The sequence below is a fragment of the Myotis daubentonii genome, chromosome 18 (genome assembly GCF_963259705.1).
Source record: "Myotis daubentonii chromosome 18, mMyoDau2.1, whole genome shotgun sequence".
NCBI classification, from domain to species: domain Eukaryota; kingdom Metazoa; phylum Chordata; class Mammalia; order Chiroptera; family Vespertilionidae; genus Myotis; species Myotis daubentonii.
Window position 1 is genome coordinate 22,072,359 of NC_081857.1, and position 24,979 is coordinate 22,097,337.

Here is a 24,979-nt window from a genome sequence, read left to right on the forward strand (position 1 = left end):
GTCAGGCATGTGCCCTTGACTGGAATCGAACCAAGGACCCTTCAGTCCACAGGCTAATGCTCTATCCACTGAGCCAAACCAGCTAGGACTATTTTAGTTGTAATTTTGATGTGGTCGTGGGATGGTGCAAGTACTGGCATTTACCTACACCACCATCGTGGTTCTCCTAGCATAATGTTTTCAAGGCCCCTCTATGTTGCAGCTTCTATAAAAAATTTATTTCTTTTTATGGTTTAGTAACATTTAATTGTATCTATATACCACATTTGGTTTATCTAATCACCTATTTACTTCTGGTTATAAAGCGTTTGAAAATGTAACTATTAATTATTGGTAATTTACATAGCAGATTTACTGATTAAATAATAAGTCATATGCTCTAGAATCCATACAATCTATATAGATATGAATAAAGCACAGATTATGGAGTTCCTTTTCCTTATATATATTTTTATAATTTAAGGAAGGAAAAATTCAACATGGTATTTGAAATTCTGAATCATTAAATGAGATAACCGTTGTCATTTATGTTAACAGAACTCATTCCATAAAGATTAATTTTATTAAAAGTGTAAGCTTTGTTTAAACTAATAATTACTGCCATCAAAGTCATTCTTCTAAGGTTACATTATAATTTTGTTTCAGCTTTATTGAAGTCTGTTTCAATCCTGCTATCCTATCATTTTACCTTGTTACCTTTATTGACCTGGAACCTGGCTCAGTGGTACATAGTAGGTGCTTAATAAATATATATCGAATCCATGAGTGTTTTTAGCTGTATAGTTACAAACATTTTTTAAAAATATATTTTATTGATTTTTTACAGAGAGGAAGGGAGAGAGAGATAGAGAGTTAGAAACATCGATGAGAGAGAAACATTGATCAGCTGCCTTCTGTACATCTCCTACTGGGGATGTGCCCACAAGCCTGGTACATGCCCTTGACCGGAATCGAACCTGGGACCCTTTAGTCTGCAGGCTGACGCTCTATCCACTGAGCCAAACCGGTTTTAGCTACAAACATTCTTGTATTATTTTTGTAGATTATAGCAGTAAATTAATTTGTTATTTGTAGGTGTTGCTAAATTCTCATAAGATACTCTTATTTTCATATTCTTAAATTTTATTTAACTTTGTTCCTGTATATTAAAAAAGATTAGGCTTTGGCTTTTAAAACTTTAGCACTGCAAAGTTTTCAACACTATTATGTCATGTTTTTAAACCTTAATTAAGCTACTAGAGCTCGGTGCATGAAATTTATGCACTGAGGGTGGGGTCCCTCAGCCTGGTCTGCACCCTCTTGCAGTCCGGGACCCCTCAGGGGTTGTCTGCCTGCTGGCTTCAGGCCTAAGCTGGCAGTCAAACATCCCTCTCACAGTCCGGGGCTCTCGCAGTCTGGGACCCCCTTGCTCCTTAACGCCTGCCTGCAGCGGAGGCAGGAGAGGCTCCCACCACCACCATTGCACTCGCCAGCCATGAGCCCGGCTTCTGGCTGAGCAGAGCTCCCCCGATGGGAGTGCACTGATCACCAGCGGGCAGTTCCTGCATTGAGTGTCTTCCCCCTGGTGGTCAGTGTGCATCATAGCAACCGGTCATTCCGCCTTTTGGTCGATTTGTATATTAGGGTTTTATTATATAGGATAGAGTCAAAATGTTAGTGAAAGCAGTCATTTCCGGGCTTCTGTGCTTATGAATCAGATTGTAACTATTTCTTTGGCTTTGGATTTGTGGTTTCTTGAACTAATTTAAGTGATGCAAAAGATGAGTCTCCTTAGGCGTTTCCTTTTTTTAAAAAGTGTAGTTGGTGTTTTATTGTAAACAGATTTTCTCCAAGGAAAACTTGTGTTCATCATCCATTATGAATGAAATCCCATCTGTATGTATCAGTCCCTATATATTTTATTATTTGCTACCCATGTGTGTGGGTTTTTACTTATTTGGTTTTTGTTGTGTTTTGTTTTTTCCCAAAAGAGTTCCTGCGGTTTTGAAGTAACTATTCTGACTCATTATTTTGCTAATTGCTAAATATTTTCCTTTAGGTTACTCCCAATCTACTTTGGCATTTGTAAATTCTTACACTTCTATTGGTTCCCTCTGGCCACTGGGTGTATGACTCAGTGTCACATGCATGTGCTATTACTTGTCAGAGTGGAATTCTAAGACTTCCTCATGACATAGAACAGTTTAACTTTCGTGCTTTCTGGGAAGAGAAATGGTCCTGGGGACAGTTCTGCTTCCACCTGATAGTTATGGAAGAGATCAGGACACGTTGCTTTGCTGCCTGTGCAGTGAGGCCTCAGAAACTGCTCTACCTACCTTATCAGGTATGATTCAGAGAGGTGATAGTTTGGGGGAGGGTAGTTAATCACAGTAATCAAGTGTGAATGGAGATCTCAAAAAATGAATCGTATCTATTACTATCTTTTTTCTTAGCCAGTGATATTTCGTGCGCGCGCGTTTGTGTGTGTGTGTGTGTGTGTGTGTGTGTGTGTGCGCGCGCGCGTGCGCACTCTGGTATTTTACAGTAGGACCTCATTAAGTACTTACTGAAAAGAAGAATAAATGAGTAATATGTAGTATTTTGTGGTCTTAAGATACATGTGGCTTGATATGAAGAACTTAAACTATATTTTGAGAATTGTTGAATAATTTATCCAACCACTTTAAATAGTTTTTAAAGAGGTATTATGAACTATTAGCTTTTAGGAGAATATGCAGTTTGGTAAAGTAGAATTCTGGCAATACAAGTGTTTATAAAATACTTGGAAATACCTAAGCTGAAAATTTGTATATTAATTTTTCTAATTTCTACCTGACAGATTTCTAATTAAATTGATAAAAGCTACTGAATGACTAATTGGTGAAAAGTGTTTTTAATACAATTTAATATTAAATTTATCTCTGAATTTCAGTTTTAATCTGGATTTTAACTTGTTTAATCCTGATAATTTACTTTGTATAAGCTGCTATTTTATGTTTAGCCTTATTTTTATTGTATCCTGCAAGTGTATCAGTAGAAAAAGGTAATAAAACTACCTTCTCTTAATACTCAAAATGTATTTCTGCTACCTGTGTCTTGTATTCTATATATGAAAATTAGTCTTCTGTTGCCTCATCTAAGTGTGATCTTCCCTATAACAATGATTAATAAAAGATCTATCTCCTTATCTAAGGTACCTAATGTGTAGTAGTTACTCCACATTGTTCAAAAATAAAACATTTCCAGACTACACACTTGAATTTGGATGGGTGCAGGACATCTGAATCATGTATATGTTTTTCTGTTTTAAACTGTTGAGTAAAGTGGTATAGACTAGACGCCCTGGATGGCACTGTAACATTTACTACTTGCTTTTCCTGTGGGATTTTTTTTGTCTTTTTTTGCCTTTATTTTTTAGCTTGTTCTCCTCATTTAGTTCTTTAAGTCTTTATGATTTAATATATGCTCATTCTTGGCCTCAGGAAAATGTTAGGATGTGTTGTCTTTGGAAAATTTTCCCTTTGTTTTGTGCTACTGGTAGGATGGCGTTTCAGTGGATATCCTGTGCAGACAGATTGTACGGGAAGTTGACCCTTAGTTTTCTGAGAACAAAAGACTGAGTGGGGAAAAAAGAAGGAAGGAAGGAAATAAGATCTTTTGACTTGATCATAAAGGTTATAAATCCAGAGATGGGGAGAAGGGGAGTGGGGGATAAAAATGATTGTTTCCCATTATGTTTCTTTAGTACTTCGGCTTCAAAAATTACTTTTATCCTGTTTTTATTATTTTGTATACTTGAGAAATGTACAGTACTGTTTGGTCTGAATATGGGATGAACAAAAGTAGGTTTATAGTTGTTCGTATGGAAAATAATAGAATAATTAATAAATAATACAAGAATAAACTGTTTTGCATACTCATAACTGTACTTACTTTTGCCTGACCCTGTATATCTTTTAAGTTTATATAAGATTGTGTCGTAGGTCTCATTCTTTTTTCTCCTTTTGTCAAATAACATGGTTTTTAATAAGCTGACTTGCCTTTAACAATCCTCCTTTGAGCTTGTTGGAGTTCCTCTTCAGTACATGTGAACTACACGTCACAGACATGTCTTGCACATTGACAGTCTGTCACTCTACTCTCTTCTGTGCAGAATTTCTGCTCATCCATTTTTAATGCTTTCTCTTCTTTGAAACCTTTATTGACTTCAGAGCTTTGTGTTCTATTTTGTCCCCTGAGAGCATCCTTTGAGTACATGATTCATTTATTCAACATCTTTTTTGAGAGCCCCTTATATACATGCACTATTCTGGGTGCTTGTAATTTATCAGTGACCAAAGCAGACAGAAATCGCTGTCCTCATAAAACTGGTATTTTGGTTGGGGGAGTTAGTTAATACACATGAATATAAAAAAAGAGTAAATTATATATTTTGTGGTATTAAGAGCTATGGAGAGAAATAAATTGGGAAGGGAGACATGGGGAATGTGGGAATGTTGTCAGGATTAGATGTATTTTAAAATAAGACAGTAAAAAAAATACTGCACCAAGGGGGTAACATTTGAGTAAAGTGTCATGTGGATATCTTGGGGAAGAATGGTTTCAGTGGTTCTCAACCTGTGGGTCACGACTCCTTTGGTGGTCGAACGACCCTTTCACAGGGGTCGCCTACTACATCCTGCATATCAGATATTTACGTTACGATTTATAACAGTAGCAAAATTACAGTTATGAAGTAGCAACGAAAATAATTTTATGGTTGGGGGTCACCACAACATGAGGAACTGTATTAAAGGGTCGCGGCATTAGGAAGGTTGAGACCACTGGTTTAGGTAGAAAGTAAAGCCAGTACAAAGGTCCCAAGGCCTGCCTTGTCCAGGGAAGGCCAGTGGTCAGAATGGTGTATATTAGGGGAGTAGGAGTTGGAAGATGAATTGGGTAAGACAAGTTGTAAAAGGCCTTGTAGGCCCTTGTTAGGACTTTGGTTTTTCTTATAAGATATAGAGAGCCATCTAAGATTTTGAGCAGAGGAGTAATACAGTCTGATTTATGCTTTAAAAACTGGGTGGTGTGCCCTAGCCTGTTTAGCTCAGTGGATTGAGCATAGTGCACGCCCCCTGCGCTCCCCCTCCAGCCCTCGGACTGAAGGGCCCCATATTTGATTCAGTCAAGGGCATGTACCTTGGTTGCAGGCTTGATCCCTGGCCCTGGTTGGGGTGCGTGCAGGAGGCAACTAATTGATTGATGTGTCTCACATTGATGTTTCTTTCTCTGTGTCTTTCCCTCTCAATGGGAAAAATATTCTGGTGAGGATTAACAACAACAACAACCTGGCTGGTGTGTTGAGAACAGACAGTAGAAAACAAGGATAGAAGCAATGGAGATCAGTTAGGATAGTGAAATAATCTAGGTAAGAGATGATGGTTATGACAGGGTGGTAAGTAGTGGAGGGGGGAGAAAGGAATAGATTCTGAATATTGAAAGCAGTGCCAATAAAACTTCTGATGGGTTAGTTGTGATATGTGAGTGCAAAAGAGGAATCATAAATGATTCCAAGGTTTTTTGTTTGAAAATTTTTTTCTTTATTGATTAAGGTATTACATATGTGTCCTTATCGCCCCCATTGATTCCTCACCCCCACACTCATGCCCTCACCCCCTGCTGTCTGTGTCCATTGGATTTGCTTATATGCATGCATACAAGTCCTTTGGTTGATCTCTTCCTCTTCCTCCCACTCTCCCCTACCTTCCCTCTGAGCTTTGACGGTCTGAATGATGCTTCTCTGTCTCTGGATTTTTTTTGTTCATCAGTTTATGTTATTCATTATATTCCATAAATGAGTGAGATCATGTGATATTTATCGTTCTCTGACTGGCTTATTTTAATTAGCATAATGCTCTCCAGTTGCAAATGGTAAGAATTCCTTCTTTTTTATAGCAGCGTAGTATTCCATTGTGTAGATGTACCACAGTTTTTTAATCCACTCATCTGCTGATGGGCACTTAGGCTGTTTCCAAATTTTACCTATGGTAAATTGTGCTGCTATGAACATAGGGGTGCACGTATCCTTTCTGATTGGTGTTTCTGGTTTCTTGGGATATATTCCTAGAAGTGGTATCACTGGGTCAAATGGAAGCTCCATTTTTAACTTTTTGAGGAAACTCCATACTGTTCTCCACAGTGGCTGCACCAGTCTGCATTCCCACCAGCAGTGCACAGGGTTCCTTTTTCTCCGTATCCTTGCAAGCACTTATCGTTTGTTGATTTGTTGATGATAGCCATTCTGACAGGTGTGAGATGGTACTGCATTTTTGTTTTGATTTGCATCTCTCGGATGATTAGTGACTTTGAGCATGTTTTCATATGTCTCTTGGCCTTCCTTATGCCCTCTTTCGAAAAGTATCTATTTAGGTCCGTTGCCCATTTTTTATTGGGTTGTTTATCTTCCTTTTGTTAAGGTGTAGGAGAGAGTCCAAGGTTTTTTGTCATCCCCCTCTCACCACCCAGCTTTATTGATGTAGTTGACATACAAGAATATGTAAGTTTAAGGTTTATGATGTGTTGATTTGATACACTTGTGTATTGCAAAATTATTACCACAAGAGCCTTAGCTAATACACACATTACATCACATAATTGCCATTTCTTTTTTTGTGGTGAAAATATTTAAGATCTACTCTCAGTAACTTTCAAGTATATAGTACAGTATTATTAACTATAATCACTATGCTGTACATTAGATCCCCCAGAACTTACTCATCTTATAGCTAGAAGTTTGTACTCAAGCTTTCAAGGTTTTTGGTCTGAGCAACTAAAAAGTTGAAATTGCCATAAACTGTGATTGGGAATTCTGTGGAGAAGCAGATTTGGGGGAGGGAATGGAGAGTAGTTTTTTATAGTCCAAATAGTGGTCTATAATCTTTATATTCTGAAGCTCAGCGTAAGGCTATTGAATAGTAGGTGTTCATTAACAAATAGATGTTCACTATAATTATTAATTTTGTAAACTTTAAATTATAATATACTGTGTTTCACAAAGTAAGATATAAATGTATGGTTTTTGCTGTTTTTGAGTTGGTTTAAGAGTTGGTTTTAGTGTCTACTTGATTTCTGTTTCTAACTTGGTCATCTATAATAATAAAAGTGTAATACGCAAATCAACCGAACGGCCAAACAGCAGAACTACTGTCCAGACGACCTTCCAGATGACCTTTTGAACAAAGCCAGGGCCACGAGGTCCTACCCTTGCACAAGTTTTGTGCATCGGACCTTTAGTGGATAATACAGAAGTTAAGCTACCCTTGATTTTTGTTCCTCTTATAATTTCAAACAAGTGTACTTATACTTAAAAAGAAGGAAATGTACTTGAATTGTTTGATAAACATTAAACAGAGTAATAATCATGTTACTGCCATCACTGGCAAGAAACATCAGTGTGGATCATGTTATGTTTAGTATGGAACCTCATAAATATTGTGAATATTCTTTGTACTTCTTTTTATGTTAATAAAGGGTTGTCATTTCATAACCCAATGAAAATTCTGCTAAAGTAGATAATTTTTCATTAGAATAAGTAATAACATAGAACATGTGGCCAGTTTAAAGGATGTTTCATATAATACAGTGTTTTGTTCATTTTATAATTCTAATTCCCAGTCACTATAACTCTGCCTTTAAACAAAGAGCAACACAATTGTTTCAAATTAACTGTCAGGACATCTGGACATATCTTTAGGTTTGTCATAGTTATTCTAAATTTAAAATAAAATTTAATTAGCTGTGGAATTTTAAATACATATTTCTTTTAAGAGAAGAAGGAATGTGATGAAGTGAAATAAACTCTAAAACTGTTAAGAATTACAGATCAACCTACAACAGGGATTTCTGTCTATTTCATGTATAGACAGTGATGCAGCCATTTTTAAAACATTGGTTAATGCTATTTTAATATTAAAATACATGCCATTGTTTTCTGTCACTTATGTTTTTGTGTAATTTGGTCATTCATTCAATCAACAGTTATTGAACACATATAACTCCTTGCTAGAAAGAAAAAGTGCCATTCTTATGCCAAAGAATACTTTGTAAGGTTTGGGAGACAAACATGAATTGAGGATATAGGAAAGATAAAGATAGAAGGTATTAATACAGCAAATGCAATGTTTTTTTTGAGAGCACTAGGAGGAGGAATCTATGAGGCTTCTTAGGGGAGGTTACTGGAGATGAGTGTTATGAAATGAGTCAGCCAGTCAAGAAAAGTGTGGAATGAGACCACATTCCAGATAGACTGGACAGTGTGAACAAAGGCAAAAAGATAGGAAGCATCACAGTGTATGTTAACATTTAAAATTTGAGATGTGGAGTGGGTGGAGGTAAAGCTAGAGAAATAAGAGACCTGATCTTAAAGCCCTTGAAGACCATATTAAAGAGATTTTAGCTTGATGGTAAACTATTGAAGAATAATCTTAAGAAGAGTGACATGGTCAAATTTTTGTTTTGAATAGATCACTTTGCCAGCTGTGTGGAGGATGGATTTGAGGGAGACAAGACTGGAGGCAGTAGTCCAGGTGAGAGACGATGGGGATTTGAACTAAGGCGTTGGCTATAGAGATGGAGAGGAGGGAATGGATTTGAAAAGAAATAAAACCACAGATTAAAGGCTTATTCTCCTGTAAATATGATAAAAACCAGTTTTAAATTAAAAATGATTGGAGGAGAAAGAGAGACATAATAGAAAATTTAGTGGCACATAGCTGCTAAAAATAATTCCAGTTCTTAAGAAAATTGCTACTAGAAGAACAGAGTATTTTTTGTATAATTGACCTGGGCTGTAAAAAGATGTTTTGTATAGTATGACTAAACTTAAGAACCATAAAGCCTTGAGGAAGAAACCAGGTCTTACAAGGCTTTCACCATTACACATGACAGAAACTCAATAAATGTACATTGTTGGTGATATTTTCTAGAGCATTCATTTAAGTTCCTATTTTACAAAAATGTATCACCAAGGAAAAGAAAATAGGGTAGAATTTTTTTCATTAAAACAACAATTGTAAACTATTATAGACAGCGTTGCATGGTAACACAAAATTATTTTGGAATGGTAAGAATATTGTTTGAAACCAAAACATTTTTCTGTTGTTTAACAGGTAATTTTAGGATTGTTTTTTCTAGAAGCACTATTTTTACATGTAAATGGAGGATCTGGATTTACACAATATGTACATATTTCTTAAAATCTGTTATCTTTTTCACAATTTGTTTTATATGGACAGAGTAAGGGAAGGAGGGGAGTTTGGGAGGATTTATAAAACATAACTATTCCTTCTTAAAACCACCACTCCACCATAACAAAATATTGTATTTTTATAAAACAAATTGCCAGTTCTTTTTGAGATTTCTTCTTTCCATTTTGAGAAAACTGCTTTTCCTGTTAGTTTCTGATTTAGGTGACTGCATATAAATCACAGTTAACTGTGTTCTTTTCATTTTGTCTTTTCTCTATCTTGTTACATTTTCAACAAGTAGATTTCTCTTGGGTTTAGGGGACATTTGCTCATTCTTCATTATTCTACAACTGTATAGTTATGTCCCTCCCTGGAGCCGTCCATCTATGCCAGCAGCTAAAATACTGCGTACTTACTGAATTCAAATGAATTTCCAGCTGTGAATTTCAGATGAACTTACTGTGAATTTCTTTTTCCTCTTATGTCTTTCAGAAGCCTTGCACCGCCCCTATGGTTGTGATGTTGAACCCCAAGCACTGAACGAGGCCATCAGGTGGAGCTCCAAGGAAAACTTGCTGGGAGCCACTGAGAGTGATCCTAATCTCTTTGTTGCACTTTATGATTTTGTAGCAAGTGGTGATAACACACTCAGCATCACTAAAGGTGAGCTTCTGAGTAATAGCCCTTACTTTTCAGTTTTCATTAGTGGATAGGAGATAAAGGGGTCTGTTCTAGATTCTGCCTCTAAAATTAGCTAGGTGATCTGGGCCCAGATGCTTTTGGTTCATAATTGTCTGTTTTTAAAAAGTGAGAATATGTTTTTCATTGATTCTAGAGAGAAGAGGAGAGAGAGGGAGTGGGTGAGGTAGAGGGGGAGAGAGAAAAAAAGAAAGAAACATTGATCAGTTGCCTTATGTGCATGCACCCTTCCGGGGCTCGAACCTGAAACCCAGGTATGTGACCTAACTGGGAATCCAACCCCAGACCCTTCAGTGCACAGGGTGGAACTCAAACCACCTATCAACACCGGCCAGGTGTTGTTTTTAGCTTGTGTATGGGGTAATGCCACTTTGTCTATTTTATAGGCTTATTAAGGATGAAATGAGATAAAGTATTTTAGAAAAAACACCATACAATATACACATAAACTTTCCTTATTCTCAGAATTTATATTATATGTAATATGCCAGCATTAATCTGCTGCGGAGGTAGGGTTCACTGTACATCTCTTCTCATTGATTGAATCATGTTGTCCGTGACTGGCTGCCTGTCTGAGAACTGTTTGTTATCAGTTTGCAATGAGATTAAAAATTGTAGCTGAAACCGGTTTGGCTCAGTGGATAGAGCGTCGGCCTGCGGACTGAAAGGTCCCAGGTTTGATTCCGGTCAAGGGCATGTACCTGGGTTGCGGGCATATCCCCAGTAGGAGATGTGCAGGAGGCAGCTGATCGATGTTTCTCTCTCATCGATGTTTCTAACTCTCTATCTCTCTCCCTTCCTCTCTGTAAAAAATCAATAAAATATATTAAAAAAAAAATTGTACCCAAAATGCAAACCAACTACATCACCAAGTACACTATTACTTAGTTCAGCTGACATTTCTTTCTTTCTTTTTTTTTTTGAGCAAGACTTTTGGCATGAAGAAAGTAGTTTAGTGATTCACAGTCTGGCATAAGCCTCTTATCTTATTGTGGACTTGCCGTGAGCAGCACTGGCCTAGGCTAGTGGTCAGCAAACCGCAGCTCGCGAGCCACATGCGGCTCTTTGGCCCCTTCAGTGTGGCTCTTCCACAAAATACCACGTGCAGGTGCGCACGTACAGTGCGATTGAAACTTCGTGGCCCACCCTAACCAGTTTTGCTCAGTGGATAGAGCATTGGCCTGCGGACTAAAGGGTCCCAGGTTCGATCCCTGTCAAGGGCATGTACCCTGGTTGTGGGCGCATCCCCAGTAGGAGATGTGCAGGAGGCAGCGGATCGATGTTTCTCTCTCATCGATGTTTCTAACTCTCTATCCCTCTCCCTTCCTTTCTGTAAAAAATCAATAAAATATATTTTTTAAAAAAAGAAAGAAACTTTTTTTAAAGTGGCCCATTGGCAGAAGTAGGTTTTCGGCCTGGGCGAGTCTATTTTGAAGAAGTGGCGTTAGAAGAAGTGGGGGTACGTTCGCTGAGGTTGACCCCTTAGATTGAGGATGTTTTTAGCAAAGGCCAGTTTAGGAGTGCTGTTGATATTTGGCTCTGTTGACTAATGAGTTTGCCGACCACTGGCCTAGGCAATTTATCTCTCATTTGTGTTTATATGGATCAGTTTATAAGGAACAGTACGAAGTGTTTATTGTAGTAATATTCTCAGATTAGTTTATTTCGGTAGTAAATTCTTATAAAAGGGAACACTAAGAACATGACCAAATAAAATCATCCATTATTGGTTTTTTGAACAAGGATAGAAAATATGAAACTTTTATGAGAAAGAAATAGAAGAATGGGAGGTTGTCCTTGTGTACATGAGTTGGATTGCTAATTTGCCTAAGTTCTTATCTTTTGAACTTACTGGGGAAAAAATATATTTCAGGAGAATTTTTCACTCCACAAAACTGTTATGTTAAGTAATTATTTGTCAAACATATGCCTTTTAAAAAATATATATTTTTATTGATTTCAGAGAGGAAGGGAGAGGGAGAGAGATAGAAACACCAATGATGAGTGAGAATCATGGATTGGCTGCCTCCTGGGGATCCTCCTGAGAGTCGAGCCTGCAACCCAGGCATGTGCTCTGACCAGGAATTGAACTGTGACCTCCTGGTTCATAGGTTGACTCTCAAACACTGAGCCACACCAGCTGGGCCAAATATATTCTTTTTGTTTGTTACGTTCAGAATGAGGTAGATATTAATTGGGAGTGGACATACCAAATTAAGGACATAAGCCTCCATTCAAGGAATGTTACCTTTACATAAAATTTTTATATATATCAGTTTTTGAAATTTGGCCAGATTCATCAAAAGCAGAAATGCTAAAAACTGAGTTTCTCACCTTAGCTGATTTGACTTAGTGGATAGAGCATTGGTCTACAGACTGAATGAAGGGTCCCAGGTTTGATTCTGGTCAAGGGCACATGCCCGGGTTGTGGGCTTGATCCCCAATACGGGGCGTGCACAAGGCAGCCGATCAATGATTCTCTCTCATCATTGATGTTTGTATCTCCCGCTTCTCCCTTCCTCTCTGAAATAAATAAAAATATTTTTAAATAAAACAAAAAAACCCTGAGTTTCTCAAACTGGGGTATTAATATGTCCCAGAGTGAGTGTGATGGCATGTGTGCATGAGCCAGGAGGTTCCAAAGGCACAAGAAAAGTAAAGTGCATTATTCCTCGTGTCAATTTACTTAAAGATTTTGGGTAGTTTGGGGGGTGGGATGGATGTGTGAGAGATGTGTGTTTATGCATTGGGATGAAAGTTTTAGGATAAAACAAAGGACTTCATAGAAATTTATTCTTGTGGTTGTCTTTTTGAGTTACAATAGATCCTGATACCTTTACTGATACGTCAGTGGAGAAGTTTGTGAAGCTGTGACTCAGAACATTCTTTCCTAGATATAATTTGCATGTCAGTATTTTCCAAGATAGCTCAGTCACTGAGGAAACATTGATAAAGTTTATTGAGTCTTCAGTTACCAGTTGTGGCAACCACTAGTGTGCAGCTCAAGGAATAGGATTTCCTTTACCTTACGGCCAGCAGGGATTTCTCATAAAACCAATGAAATGCCAGATTTTTATATCAGGTCCTTATTAATATAAAGTTATGCTAAAGCTTTTTAATTATTTTAAATATAAGAAAATGTATTTTAAAAATAAAATAATTATTATTTTACTTCCCTTTGTTTGAAGATAGTAATTTGCTTGAAGTAAGAAACAAAGTTCTACCAGGATTGCTCTATCAATAGGGTAATGTTTTGTATCCCTACCAGCTCATACCCCTGTCAGTTTCCTTCCAGAGTAGAAAATTCTTCTCCTAATTGCCAAAAAGAGGGGAAATCAGACAAAAACCTAGGGTGTTTCACTGTAGCCTAATTTGATTACCGATCATTACCAGTTCTTTATAAGGAAGCAATAATAATATGCTTAGTAAGATACTTAGTGTTTTATCTTTTCTAGTTCTCAGGGAGTTAAAGAGAAAAGCTACAGCGCAAGTTTTATTTTGTTTCTCTAGCAGTACTAAGATTTTTTCCCTGTGCGTTTCCACCACCACACTCCTATTTATACATATGTATATTTTATATATACAAAATGCATATGAATTCATACTCCTGTGTTTTTTCTCACTGAATGTCTCATATCCAAGTCTCTTGGGTGAGAGATAGTAAGAGCCAATAGGAAGTTATCCTGTGGTAGACATTTCTGTAAACCACTGAGAAAAGTTAGATAACTGTCATAATAATGATTCTGAGTTTTTCCTCAATCGCCTTTGCCTGATAACTGGACCATATGCTCTTGATTGATTTGGCGTTTTTCCGCTTTCTGACACTGAGAAGTGGGTGTGAACTCTATAGGAAGGCTGCATCTCTCAGAGTGAGGGGCCTAAATAGGAAGGATTGCTTAGGTGGTCAGTTATTACTAATGATATCTCATTTGCTTTTCTGTCTTGTCCATGCTGCGAGTGTAGGGGCAAGGTATATGTTGCTGGAGTCTGAAGTTGATGTTTACAACTTTAATGGAGCAATCAAGTACACGGAAGTCATTAGCAAAAGATACTTTGAGTAACTTGAGTCTTGGGTTCCAACATCAGACTCAGCTTCCTTTCCCACACACTAATTTTGGAGGAATGGATAGGAGTGACTCATTCTTCATGGGGAATGGGAGGGAAACTGGGAAACTATATCTATTTAAAACTTGAGTCTTGGAAAAGATTGTGCTTTGAGAGTCCTCACTACTTACTTCCCAACCCCCAAACAATTTTCTTTCTGAAAACATTGCTGAAAGCTTGGTGGTCGGTGCTTTTTTTTTTTTTTTACATTGTTGGTTTTGTTGCCTTGGTGCCATGTGAAATTTAGAAGTAATGTTGTGTTTCCCATAGCTTATTCTTAATCCTTGACTGCTTATTAACATTGAACCATATAAGATACATTCCTTGACTAACTGTTTTGGGAAGAAAAAATGAACAAAAAAATGTTTTTGAAGGGTGAGACTATGTCATTTCTAGCCATTTGAGTAATCTTTTTATCTTTGTATACATGGAGTTTTCTAAAGACATTTTTAGTTGGTATAAAAACCTTTGAAAACCTGTAGTAAATGCCAAAATGCCACTTTTAACTATGCTTCTTTTGTTTAAGCTACAAGTTAAAGAGATCAGTGGAGGATATGATGAACAGCCAAGTTTGTTTTCATTATTATTTTTAAAATATTTTTATTGATTTCAGAGAGAGGAAGGGAGAGAGAGATAGAAACATCAGTGATGAGACAGAATCACTGATTGGCTGCTTCCTGTGCAAGTGCCCTTTCTTAACTGGAATCGAACCTGGGACCCTGAAGTCTACAGGCCAGCGCTTTATCCACTGAGCCAAACCAGCTAGGGCTGTTTTCATTATTTAAAAACACATTTGTTGGCATAAAAGTTCCTGATTTATTTTTCAATGGGTTTAAAGTTTGATAATAGATTGCTTTTGAGACAAAGTGTTAACATCTCATTCTATGATAACCTTATGACTAGGTGAAAAGCTACGAGTCCTTGGTTACAATCAGAATGGTGAGTGGAGTGAAGTTCGCTCTAAGAATGGCCAAGGTTGGGTGCCAAGCAACTACATCACCCCAGTAAACAGTCTGGAAAAACATTCCTGGTACCACGGACCTGTATCACGCAGTGCAGCTGAGTATCTACTCAGCAGTTTAATCAATGGCAGTTTTCTGGTGCGAGAAAGTGAGAGCAGCCCCGGACAGCTGTCCATTTCGCTCAGGTACGAGGGGCGCGTGTATCACTACAGGATCAATACCACCACAGATGGCAAGGTAAGACTGGCAACCACCTTTAGGTGTGGATGGGCTGCTCCTTAGAAATTATATTCAGAATGACTGAAGAATATAGTTTTTATGTCTGACGAAAGAAAATAATCACTGATGTGAGTTTGGGCTGTTTGGCATGTTAAAGAGAGCTTACTTTTTTCAAAAGAATATGGTAATGGAAATTTAAAACAGTATTATAATAGAAGTTTAATGATGAACTAAATGTGAAGAATGAAGGAAATTGCTGGATAAGTTAGCTGTTCTAATGATTGTTAATATGTAAATAGACATACATCTAATGCATGGTATAGAATTTATTTTTTAAATACATTTTTATTGATTTCAGAGAGGAAGGGAGAGATAGAAACATCAATGATGAGAGGGAATCATTGATTGGCTGCCTCCTTCATGTTGGATGGAGCCTGCAACCCAGGCATGTGCCCCTGACTGGAATCGAGCTGGGACCCTTCAGTCCACAGGCCAACGCTCTATCCACTGCGCCAAACTGGCGAGGGCTGTATAGAATTTATAAGTTAAATCTTACATCCAAAAATTATAATAAACTCTACAAGAAAGTTAACAGAGTAAGAATTTAAGCTTCTAAGACTGGTGTTGATCATTAATATATCTCTCTCTATATGTGTATGTGTGTATGTATATATAAAAGGCTAAGTGACCGACTGTCCATCTGACCATCTGACCTACTGTCTGACCGACTGACCATTCGGCCGGTACATATGACATGCATTGGCAATTTAAAAATAAATGTTGACTCGCGCATGCGCTATACATATAAAGTTCTCGCTGGCACCAATCGCACGCGTGTTTTAATTTTATAATATATACACTATTTTGACATATAATTTTTTGCAGTAATGTAATTACTGCATGAATCTTTCTAATTAATTTCCTTTCAGTGTGCACGTATCCATGCACCAGGCCACTAGTGTTAATACAAGTAGATGAATCACTTAGCAGTTTACATGTTGTAGAGACCAACCAGTTTAGAATGGTTGTTTTAGAATGTAACGGTTTCACTTTATAAACTATAAAGCATAGGCTTATGTTAGTTCCTCTATTGAACAGTAAATGTAAATTGAATCATTTCTTCCATTCTTTTCCTCTCGGGGATATGCATACTAGGGGAAAAGCACAGGCTCTGGAGCAAGTAGGTCCTGGTTTGCTGTGTAACTCCACCATTTATTTATAACTTTGTGATCTTACATAAGCCTCAAGTTCCCATCTCACTTTATTGCGTTCTTGTGAGGATTAAATGAAATAATGCATAATGGCTGGTATAAAGTAGGAAATAAGAAAATTAGGAATTCTCTTTCACACTGTCTTATATTGTCTCTTGATGAAACCAAATAGAAGCAGATAAGTAATTAGATACAAAAGACAGTTCTTCTTCTGGTTATATACCCAACAGAAATGAGTGCATATGTGTACAGAAGGCATGCACAGGAATGTTCATAGCAGCGTCAGTTGTAATAGCCCTAAACTAGACTTTCCTAACTGTAACAATAGTGGAATGAACTAATAAATTGTAAAATGCAATCTCATATAACAACAAAGATGACCATAGTACTGATATGCAAACTTCAGGAAAACTATGGCCCGCCAGCTCCCTGTTTTTAAAATAAAATTTTATTGGAATATAGCCACACCCATTTGTTTATGTACTGTCCATGGCTGCTTTCTCATTATTACAGCAAATTTGAGTAGTTTCAACAGAGGTGCTATGGCTACAAGCCTAAAATATTTTCTGTCTGCCCCTTCACAGAAAAGTTTGCTGATCCCTGCCATAGAGGAACCTCACAAATAAAATGGAGCAAAAGGGATCAGTGGTTGTCTGGGAAAGGAATGGGGCAGAGGGAATGACTACTAGGGGGTATGGGTTTCTTTGTGGGGTGAGGAAAACGTTCTAGAGTTAGATAGTGGTGATGGTTGGACAGCCTTGTTGCATATACTAAAACCACTGAATTGTACACTTGAAAATGGTAAATTTTATGGTATGTGAATTATATCACAATAAAAAAGTTGAGCAATCTAGACATTTTATAAACAGAATCTTGGATAAATAGACAATATTTTTGACTATATTAACATTTTAACACTATAAAAATACTATGTAAATCTCTTAAAATTCTGACATTCTACAGTCTGTATTAGACATGCTGGTCTTACAATGTTTTCTGCCTTAAGATTTAAGTTTCTTAAATGTATTTTTGCCTGAATTAAGTGTTAACTTGATGAAAACTTTTAAAATCATCACTTAGTGGGTTCTAATAAATTAAAAATTAAACTTGAAAAAAATTGAGTGAAAGAAAACAGTATGTATTGTATGATTCCATTTGTATAGAGTTAAGAGGCAGGCAAAGGTAATCTAAGGTGCTAAATAGAAGTCAGCAAAATGGTCATCTTTACAGGGGTATATAGATGGGAGGGCACAGGAGAAGCTGTTGGGGTGCTGGTGATGTTATAATTCTTGGTGTGGGAGATGTGAGTTCATTTTATAAAAATCAGTAATTCTCCATTTATTTCACACTTTTCTGTATACAGTAAGGCCCAAAGACTGCTATATTACTTTACACTTACTGCCTATCACAGATTAACTACTGTTTTGTTAATAGACTCTCTGAAATAAAATTGTGACTCTTTTTTAACACATTGTTTGCGGGTAGTTTTTATCGCGCGCTAACAGGTGGCGCGGGCCATTTTTGCTAATTTTTTGCGCAAATGGCAACGTTCAGTAAAATTACGGTAACTTTAGTTTACGTATTTATACGTTACCCGCATTCTACCGCTAGTCTATAAAAAACGTATTAATACGTGTCCCGCGCTCTACTACACTGGTAGAACGTATAAATACGTAAAACGTGTGAACACGTTTCCCGCATACAATGTGTTAAATGGTCTAGACCTGTGGTCGGCAAACTGCGGCTCGCGAGCCACATGCGGCTCTTTGGCCCCTTGAGTGTGGCTCTTCCTAAGTCTTAGGAGTACCCTAATTAAGTTAATAACAATGTACCTACCTATGTAGTTTAAGTTTAAAAAATTTGGCTCTCAAAAGAAATTTCAATCGTCGTACTATTGATTTTTGGCTCTGTTGACTAATGAGTTTGCCGACCACTGGTCTAGACACTCAAAAGCACATCCTAATTAAATTAAAATTACAACATTTGATATCCTTGCTCTACCAGAAAAATCGAAACAGTGGTTTTCAAATTATGTTCTGTGCAAGATTCTGAGGGGGAATTTGATAAACTCACAGGAGGTCGAGTTCCCTCTTGCTTTAATCAGAGAATCTCTTCCTTTATTTGTATAATATAGTTGAATTGCATGCTTAAAAAGTATTTGAGGACCAATGATATCGATGATCCAGAAAGCTATCATTGAAGTTTTTCCCCCAAGACTAGAGCTAATTTAGTAAGCATAGGAAGAATGGGTTAAAAGTAAGATGAAACTGAAATTCTGTGTTATCCCTTACCATCATCATTTAATTCATTGATTTACCTCAATAAGATAACCTGCTAGCTCTATACCTTCAGATCAATGAAAAAATGGGCTTTAAAAAAAATTTCTGGCCCTGGCCGGGTGGCTCAGTTAATTGGAGCATTGTCCTGTACACCAAAAGTTGCGGGTTCAATTCCTGGACAGGGCACATACCTAGGTTGCAGTTTCAATCCCTGGTTGGGGCACATGTAGGAGGCAACCGATTGATGTCTCTCTCTCCTTCTCCCTTCCACTCTCTCAAAAAAAAGTGAATAAACATTTCCTTGGGTGAGGACTTAAAAAAAATTTTTTTGATCTCTTTTCAAGTTGACTTAGCTTTTCTCCTGCCTTTCTCACCAGGTATATGTGACCGCTGAGAGCCGCTTCAGCACCTTAGCAGAGCTTGTCCACCATCACTCCACAGTGGCTGATGGGCTGGTGACAACATTGCACTACCCCGCACCTAAGTGTAACAAGCCTACAGTTTATGGTGTGTCCCCCATCCATGACAAATGGGAAATGGAACGAACAGATATTACCATGAAGCACAAGCTTGGGGGTGGTCAGTATGGAGAGGTTTACGTTGGCGTCTGGAAGAAATACAACCTGACGGTTGCTGTGAAAACATTGAAGGTGGGTTGCTGAGAATTACAGTGCGCGGGCATCTTCTTTTGTGCTGAATTACTTGGAAATACCAGCATGCCCCGCCCCTCTTTAACTGGGGAACACTTTCCACCCACTGTTGCCACCTTGATCAGCACATGGTGATGATCAACCCTAGTGCCATTGCTGACAGTGCAGAGGAAGATTATTCATTGCAGTGCAGTGAAACCCACATGTGGGGAATGTTTGTCTCTGGAGGCTGTTGATGGAGATCTTGGTGAGAGGTTAGAAGCAAATTACTAGTTATAAAGCGAAACAGCTTGTTTTGCTTCCTCAGCACGACCCCTGCTGGACAGAATTCTTCATGCATTGTCTGAGGATCATGGGTACTCTCTCTGGTTTGCTCTTCCCTCCCCCCCTCCCTCTCTTTCCCCCTCTCTTCCCCTCTCTCCTTCTCTCTCCCCTTTCCCCCCCTCTCTCCCCCTCTCCCCCAAGAGAATAGATTACTTCTTGTTCTTAATATTCACAGAAGTCTTTTTCCCTGCACCAGCTCTCCTCTTTAAGCATCCTATCAGATTGCAGGGTTCTCGCTCTCATCCCGTTCTCTGAAGATTCTCCCGTGTGCCTCAGTGGCTCTGCCACATCACTCATAAGGGCTGCTCTTCAGCTCTGAGTCGTGGTCATTTCTTTTCAGCAAGCGTTTATTAAGCATATTTTGAGTATGAAACAATATTTAAGGCCTTGGAAGCATGTATTGCTCCTTAAAGAATTTGTCAGGAAAACAAACGCTTAAACCACTGACTATTATCTCCTCTTTGAAAGCTGAGTTTTCTTGGGACATAAACTGTCAGAAAACTGAGTTATCTAGGTCTCCTGTGTGTGCTTCCGCTGTGATAGGATGTGTTCGCTGAATTTTGCTCACCCTGCTAATTTTTACTCATTTTAAATACTGGATAAATTTAACAATATTTTTCTTTCTTAATTGGACTTCTGTAGAGCATATTAGGTTATGATAAGATTTTCGATGTATATGTTAAAATACTCAAAAGATACCATTTTTTAAAGCTGAAGTTTTTCACCCTGGCCGGTGGGTACAGTGGTTAGAGTATCGGTCTTCGTACTGAAGGGTCATGGGTTTGATTCCCAGTCAAGGGCATGTACCTGGGTTGAGGGTTCTATCCGAGGCCCCAGTTGTGTGCATGTAGGAGGCAGCCAATTTATGTGTCTCTCACATCAGTGTTTTTCTCTTACACCCCTTCCCTCCCTCACCCTCCCTCCCTCCCACTCTCTCTCAAAATCAGTGGAAAAAAATATCCTCAGTCAGGATTAACAACAACAAAAACACCCTCCCCCCCCCCCCTTCAAAAAAAAAGCTGAAGTTCTAGGATTGTGAGTTGATTCAAATAGTTAAGAAGGGGGTTCACTCTGAAATAAATAAACATTGCTCTTCTCTCTTTCTTTTTATTGTTCCCCCTTTTCCAGGAAGATACCATGGAGGTGGAGGAGTTCCTGAAAGAAGCTGCAGTGATGAAGGAAATCAAACATCCTAATCTGGTACAGTTATTAGGTGAGGAAGCTTGCCTAAACCATAGGTTTCCTCAAAGCTGCTTGTCCCCCAAAACCCCATTATCTCCAAATCCTCCCTTAAATCACCATGGTGGAAGCTCCAGGTGTGAATCTACTTCAATAAATGGTTGTTATTTTAATCAACGGGCTCTGTGTTTAAAGGTTGCCTAAGAAACAGTGGCCTGGATTGATTGCAATGTGTAAAACTACCCTGTTTGTGGTGATTGCCCCAGATTCAAAGTTCAGAATCATTTAAAATAATTCCAAATAAAAAAACTATCATAAGCCCTGGCCGTTTTTTCTCAATGGTTAGAGCATTGGCCCTCGGACTGAAGGGTTAAGGGTTTGATTCCGGTCAAGGGCATGTACCTGGGTTATAGGCTCAATCCCCACCCCAGTTGGGGCATGTGTGGGAGGCAACCAATTGATGTCTCTCTCTCACTTCTATGTTTTTCTCTCTCTGTCTCTCCCCCTCCCTTCCACTCTCTTTAAAAATCAATGGGAAAAAGTATCCTTGGGTGAGAATTAACCAAAAAAAAAAAATCACAAAATAATCTCACAAAGTAGACACTAAACAAAGGACTGTTGAAAAGAAGCAGATTAAAAATTGTGACCACACTCATCAATTTACCTTGATCAACTGAAAATTCTATGCTCTGGTAGATTGATGTCTCACCTGTTGAGGTCACAAAGAAGTCTGTGTCTGAACCCTTTGCCCTTTTCAAAATTGGGCCACATTCTTTGGGTGTTCAAATTGAACCCAACTATCCCAAAGGAAATAGTTTCTTGTTGATTCTTTACAAGGAATCTGCCATGTATTTGACTATGGAAACAATTATAATCTTTTTACAAAGTATTACTACCGGCTGGGCTCACATAGTCTTCAACATATGCACAGTTGTAGTTATTTTAGACTAGTGACCTGGTGCACGAAATTCGTGCACATTAAAAGCGAATTAATTAGAGGAAATATTTTAATATTGCTATTTGCCCTTTCTCTATAATAGAAGTGTCAGAGATGAAAGAAAATTAGTAAAACGTATATGAAAATCTTCCTCCTATCAGAGTCTGGGGTGCGCCACGGGAACCAGAGTCACGGGGGGTGTGGCCTCAGGTCCTCTGGCCCAGCACCAGAGCAGGGGGCATGGCCTGAGGTCGCCCATCAAGCCCCGCTGGGCGGGGGAGCGAGCTTCAGGTCCCCCGTCAAGCCCCACCAGGCGGGGAGTGCAGCCTCAGGTCCCTGCTGATTGCTCATTAAGTCTCATTACGGGGACTCAGCCTCTGCTGTGGGCACAGCCATCTTGTGTTACGGAATCCCTGCCTCCGATATGGGCGCAGCCATCCTGACCGTTACAGCATGATGGTCAATTTGCATATTCCCTCTTTATTAGATAAGATTAGATCATTAGCACCTAGTGGAGAATGGGAGTCATGGGCATATACAGAACTCTAGAAATTTTGGTCTTCTGACCCCTTACGGAATTAATATTAAGTAACACTGCTTTTGCCCTCAGCAAATACTCAAGTGCATATGAATTTCCAGAATTATATAATGGAAGTAGAGACTCCCTTATCAACCATCTTATTTACTTGGCTATATTATTGTCAGAGAATGTGATGGCAAGAAGGGAAAAGACTACTGACAAACAAGATTTTTTAAAATTGTTGATTAATTTTGTCAAAGTTGTTTGGAATGTTTGAATATAGATTAATAAAACAAACTTTATTCTTGAATTCTAAGGTGTGTGTACTTTGGAGCCACCATTTTACATTGTGACTGAATACATGCCATATGGGAATCTCCTTGATTATCTCCGAGAATGCAACCGAGAAGAGGTGACTGCAGTTGTACTGCTTTACATGGCCACTCAGATCTCTTCGGCAATGGAGTATTTAGAGAAGAAGAATTTCATCCATAGGTGTGTAAACCTGAATATTGTCTGTGATTAGCCAGGAAGCTACCTTGCTTGTCATGCAAATAAAGGGAAGAAGGCAAGAACCTCTCCAGAAATTTCCAGATGACTCAGGAAAGGAATTTCCCATTCACAGGGCCCATTATGATGTCATTTCCAACTTATAAACCTATGTGCTCTGATTAAAGTGTTAATGAGAGGCCTTTGCTGTTCTCAAAACAGGTCTTTATTTTGCCCAGGACTATATTCAATAGCCTTCTGCTCCATATAGTAGCTTATTTAAAAAATAGCTTTCTGTCTTAGTAAAGAACTTCAACACTTGTAGACAAATATCTGTTGTGCACCTCTAAAACCTATCTCAATGTGCAGTTGACTCTGGAACAACATGAGTTTGAACTGTAAGGGTCCACTTATACACAGATTTTTTTCAATAACTACATATAGTACTGTAAATGTATTTTTTCTTCCTTACGATTTTCTTCTCTCTAGCTTACTTTATTGTAAGAATTCAGTTTATAATACATGCATAGCTAACAGTAGTTAGCTACTTTTAGTAGCTGAATTTTTGGGGAGTCAAAAGTATACATGGAGTTTTGGCTATGTGGGGGTGTATTGGGGGAAGGGTGGGTACCTCTAACCCCTGCATTAAGTGTCAACTGTACTTATGAATAGGAACCCGTTTTCTGAAGCCTGCTTTATTCCAGCATCATATAATTGCCTCTTGATAAGTACTCTGCAAGTGATACATAATTAGTGATTTTCTACCATGTTAGCGATTATCATAAAAACCTACCATATCTGTTAAGCACTTATAAATTCTGCTTTAGGCACAAAGAACCGAGAATAGAGCATTCATGGTCACTTTCCACCTTATCTGAATAGAATCACATTAGGGTTGGTTCTCTTTCCCGCAGAGATCTTGCAGCTCGGAACTGCCTAGTGAGAGAAAACCATGTGGTAAAAGTGGCTGACTTCGGCTTAAGTAGATTGATGACTGGAGACACCTACACTGCTCATGCTGGAGCCAAGTTTCCTATTAAATGGACAGCACCAGAGAGTCTTGCCTACAATACCTTCTCAATTAAATCTGATGTCTGGGGTAAGGTTGGAAGGGGCTTTTTTCTGTATGTTATTTTCTTTATATAAATGCTCTTCATTCTCTAGAGCTTATCTTTTACATAATCAGTCTCCTCTCTCTTTACCCCCACCTCTTCAATCATTCAGCAAGCATTTATTAAATACCTATTATCAGGCATTGTGCTAGGTGCTTGTCATAGAAAGAAGTGTAAAGAAGAAAATAAAAAGAAGTCCTGATTTAGAGAGCTCACAGTCTAGCCCAGAGGTCCTCAAACTTTTTAAACAGGGGGCCAGTTCACTGTCCCTCAGACATTCCACACATGCGCACTGCGGGCCCGGGACGAGTCGGCTGCTAAGCAGGACAGGCAGCGGTGGCAAAATGTTTTTGGCTGGCCGCATGCGGCCCGCGGGCCGTAGTTTGAGGACGCCTGGTCTAGACTCTCATGTTGCATTGGAGTTCTGAAGATCCTTTATTTTTTTATTTTTATTTTTAAAATATATTTTATTGATTTTTTACAGAGAGGAAGGGAGAGAGATAGAGAGTTAGAAACATCGATGAGAGAGAAACATCGATCAGCTGCCTCCTGCACATCTCCCACTGGGAATGTGCCCGCAACTCAGGTACATGCCCTTGACCGGAATCGAACCTGGGACCCTTCGGTCTGCAGGCCAACGCTCTATCCACTGAGCCAAACTGGTTTCGGCTGAAGATCCTTTAAAGCTTTCTGTTTTCCACATTAGGTATTAGCTTGTTTCCAGAGCGCTGGAACACACAGAATAGCATCCTCTTTTCAAGGAAGGCATGCTGAAGTTTCAGCTAGGTTTATCCTGGTAACTACTGCCATGAATTGGTACAAGCCCAGTGGACTGAACCAGTCTGGAAATTTGGATTGTGAGCCAATAGAAATAATTGCAGGATTCTAAGTCACTCTTTACCAGAAATCTCAAACTCAGAAATAACCTGTGACAAGATCAAGCAAATTCTTTTTTCTATTGTGAATTTTATTTGATTTCAATTTTATATTTACTCCTCTAATATTAGCTGACATAAAAACTGTGAAACTCATTAATTAGATTATAGATTATTCTAAGAATAGTTTGGTTATGCCCCAGACTTTTTGTA

At 38.4% G+C, this 24,979-nt stretch overlaps 1 protein-coding gene and 1 long non-coding RNA gene across 20 annotated transcripts in view; one reads left to right on the forward strand and one right to left on the reverse strand.

The window, feature by feature from the left end:
- The window catches only part of ABL2 (ABL proto-oncogene 2, non-receptor tyrosine kinase), a 120,643-nt gene that overhangs the window by 67,587 nt on the left and 28,077 nt on the right, over window positions 1-24,979 (forward strand). For 12 of the 19 annotated variants that reach the window (XR_009449845.1, XR_009449846.1, XR_009449842.1 and 9 more), the window contains exons 2-8: window positions 8,484-8,546; window positions 9,699-9,869; window positions 14,913-15,208; window positions 19,058-19,330; window positions 20,783-20,867; window positions 22,608-22,785; window positions 23,694-23,878. Coding sequence is in view for 14 of the 19 variants with exons in the window: in XM_059674216.1 (XP_059530199.1) it covers window positions 8,484-8,546; window positions 9,699-9,869; window positions 14,913-15,208; window positions 19,058-19,330; window positions 20,783-20,867; window positions 22,608-22,785; window positions 23,694-23,878 (1,251 nt within the window). In the remaining 5 variants the exon portion in view is untranslated. Of the gene's footprint in view, window positions 1-2,164; window positions 2,324-8,483; window positions 8,547-9,698; window positions 9,870-14,912; window positions 15,209-19,057; window positions 19,331-20,782; window positions 20,868-22,607; window positions 22,786-23,693; window positions 23,879-24,979 lie in introns of those variants that run through there. The other 7 variants (XM_059674204.1, XM_059674209.1, XM_059674207.1 and 4 more) reach the window with 4 other exon arrangements.
- LOC132220731 (uncharacterized) lies at window positions 7,493-10,818 on the reverse strand. The gene is made up of 2 exons (XR_009449848.1): window positions 10,750-10,818; window positions 7,493-10,523 (listed from the first exon to the last, which is right to left on the reverse strand). It is a non-coding gene; the product is annotated as an uncharacterized LOC132220731 (long non-coding RNA).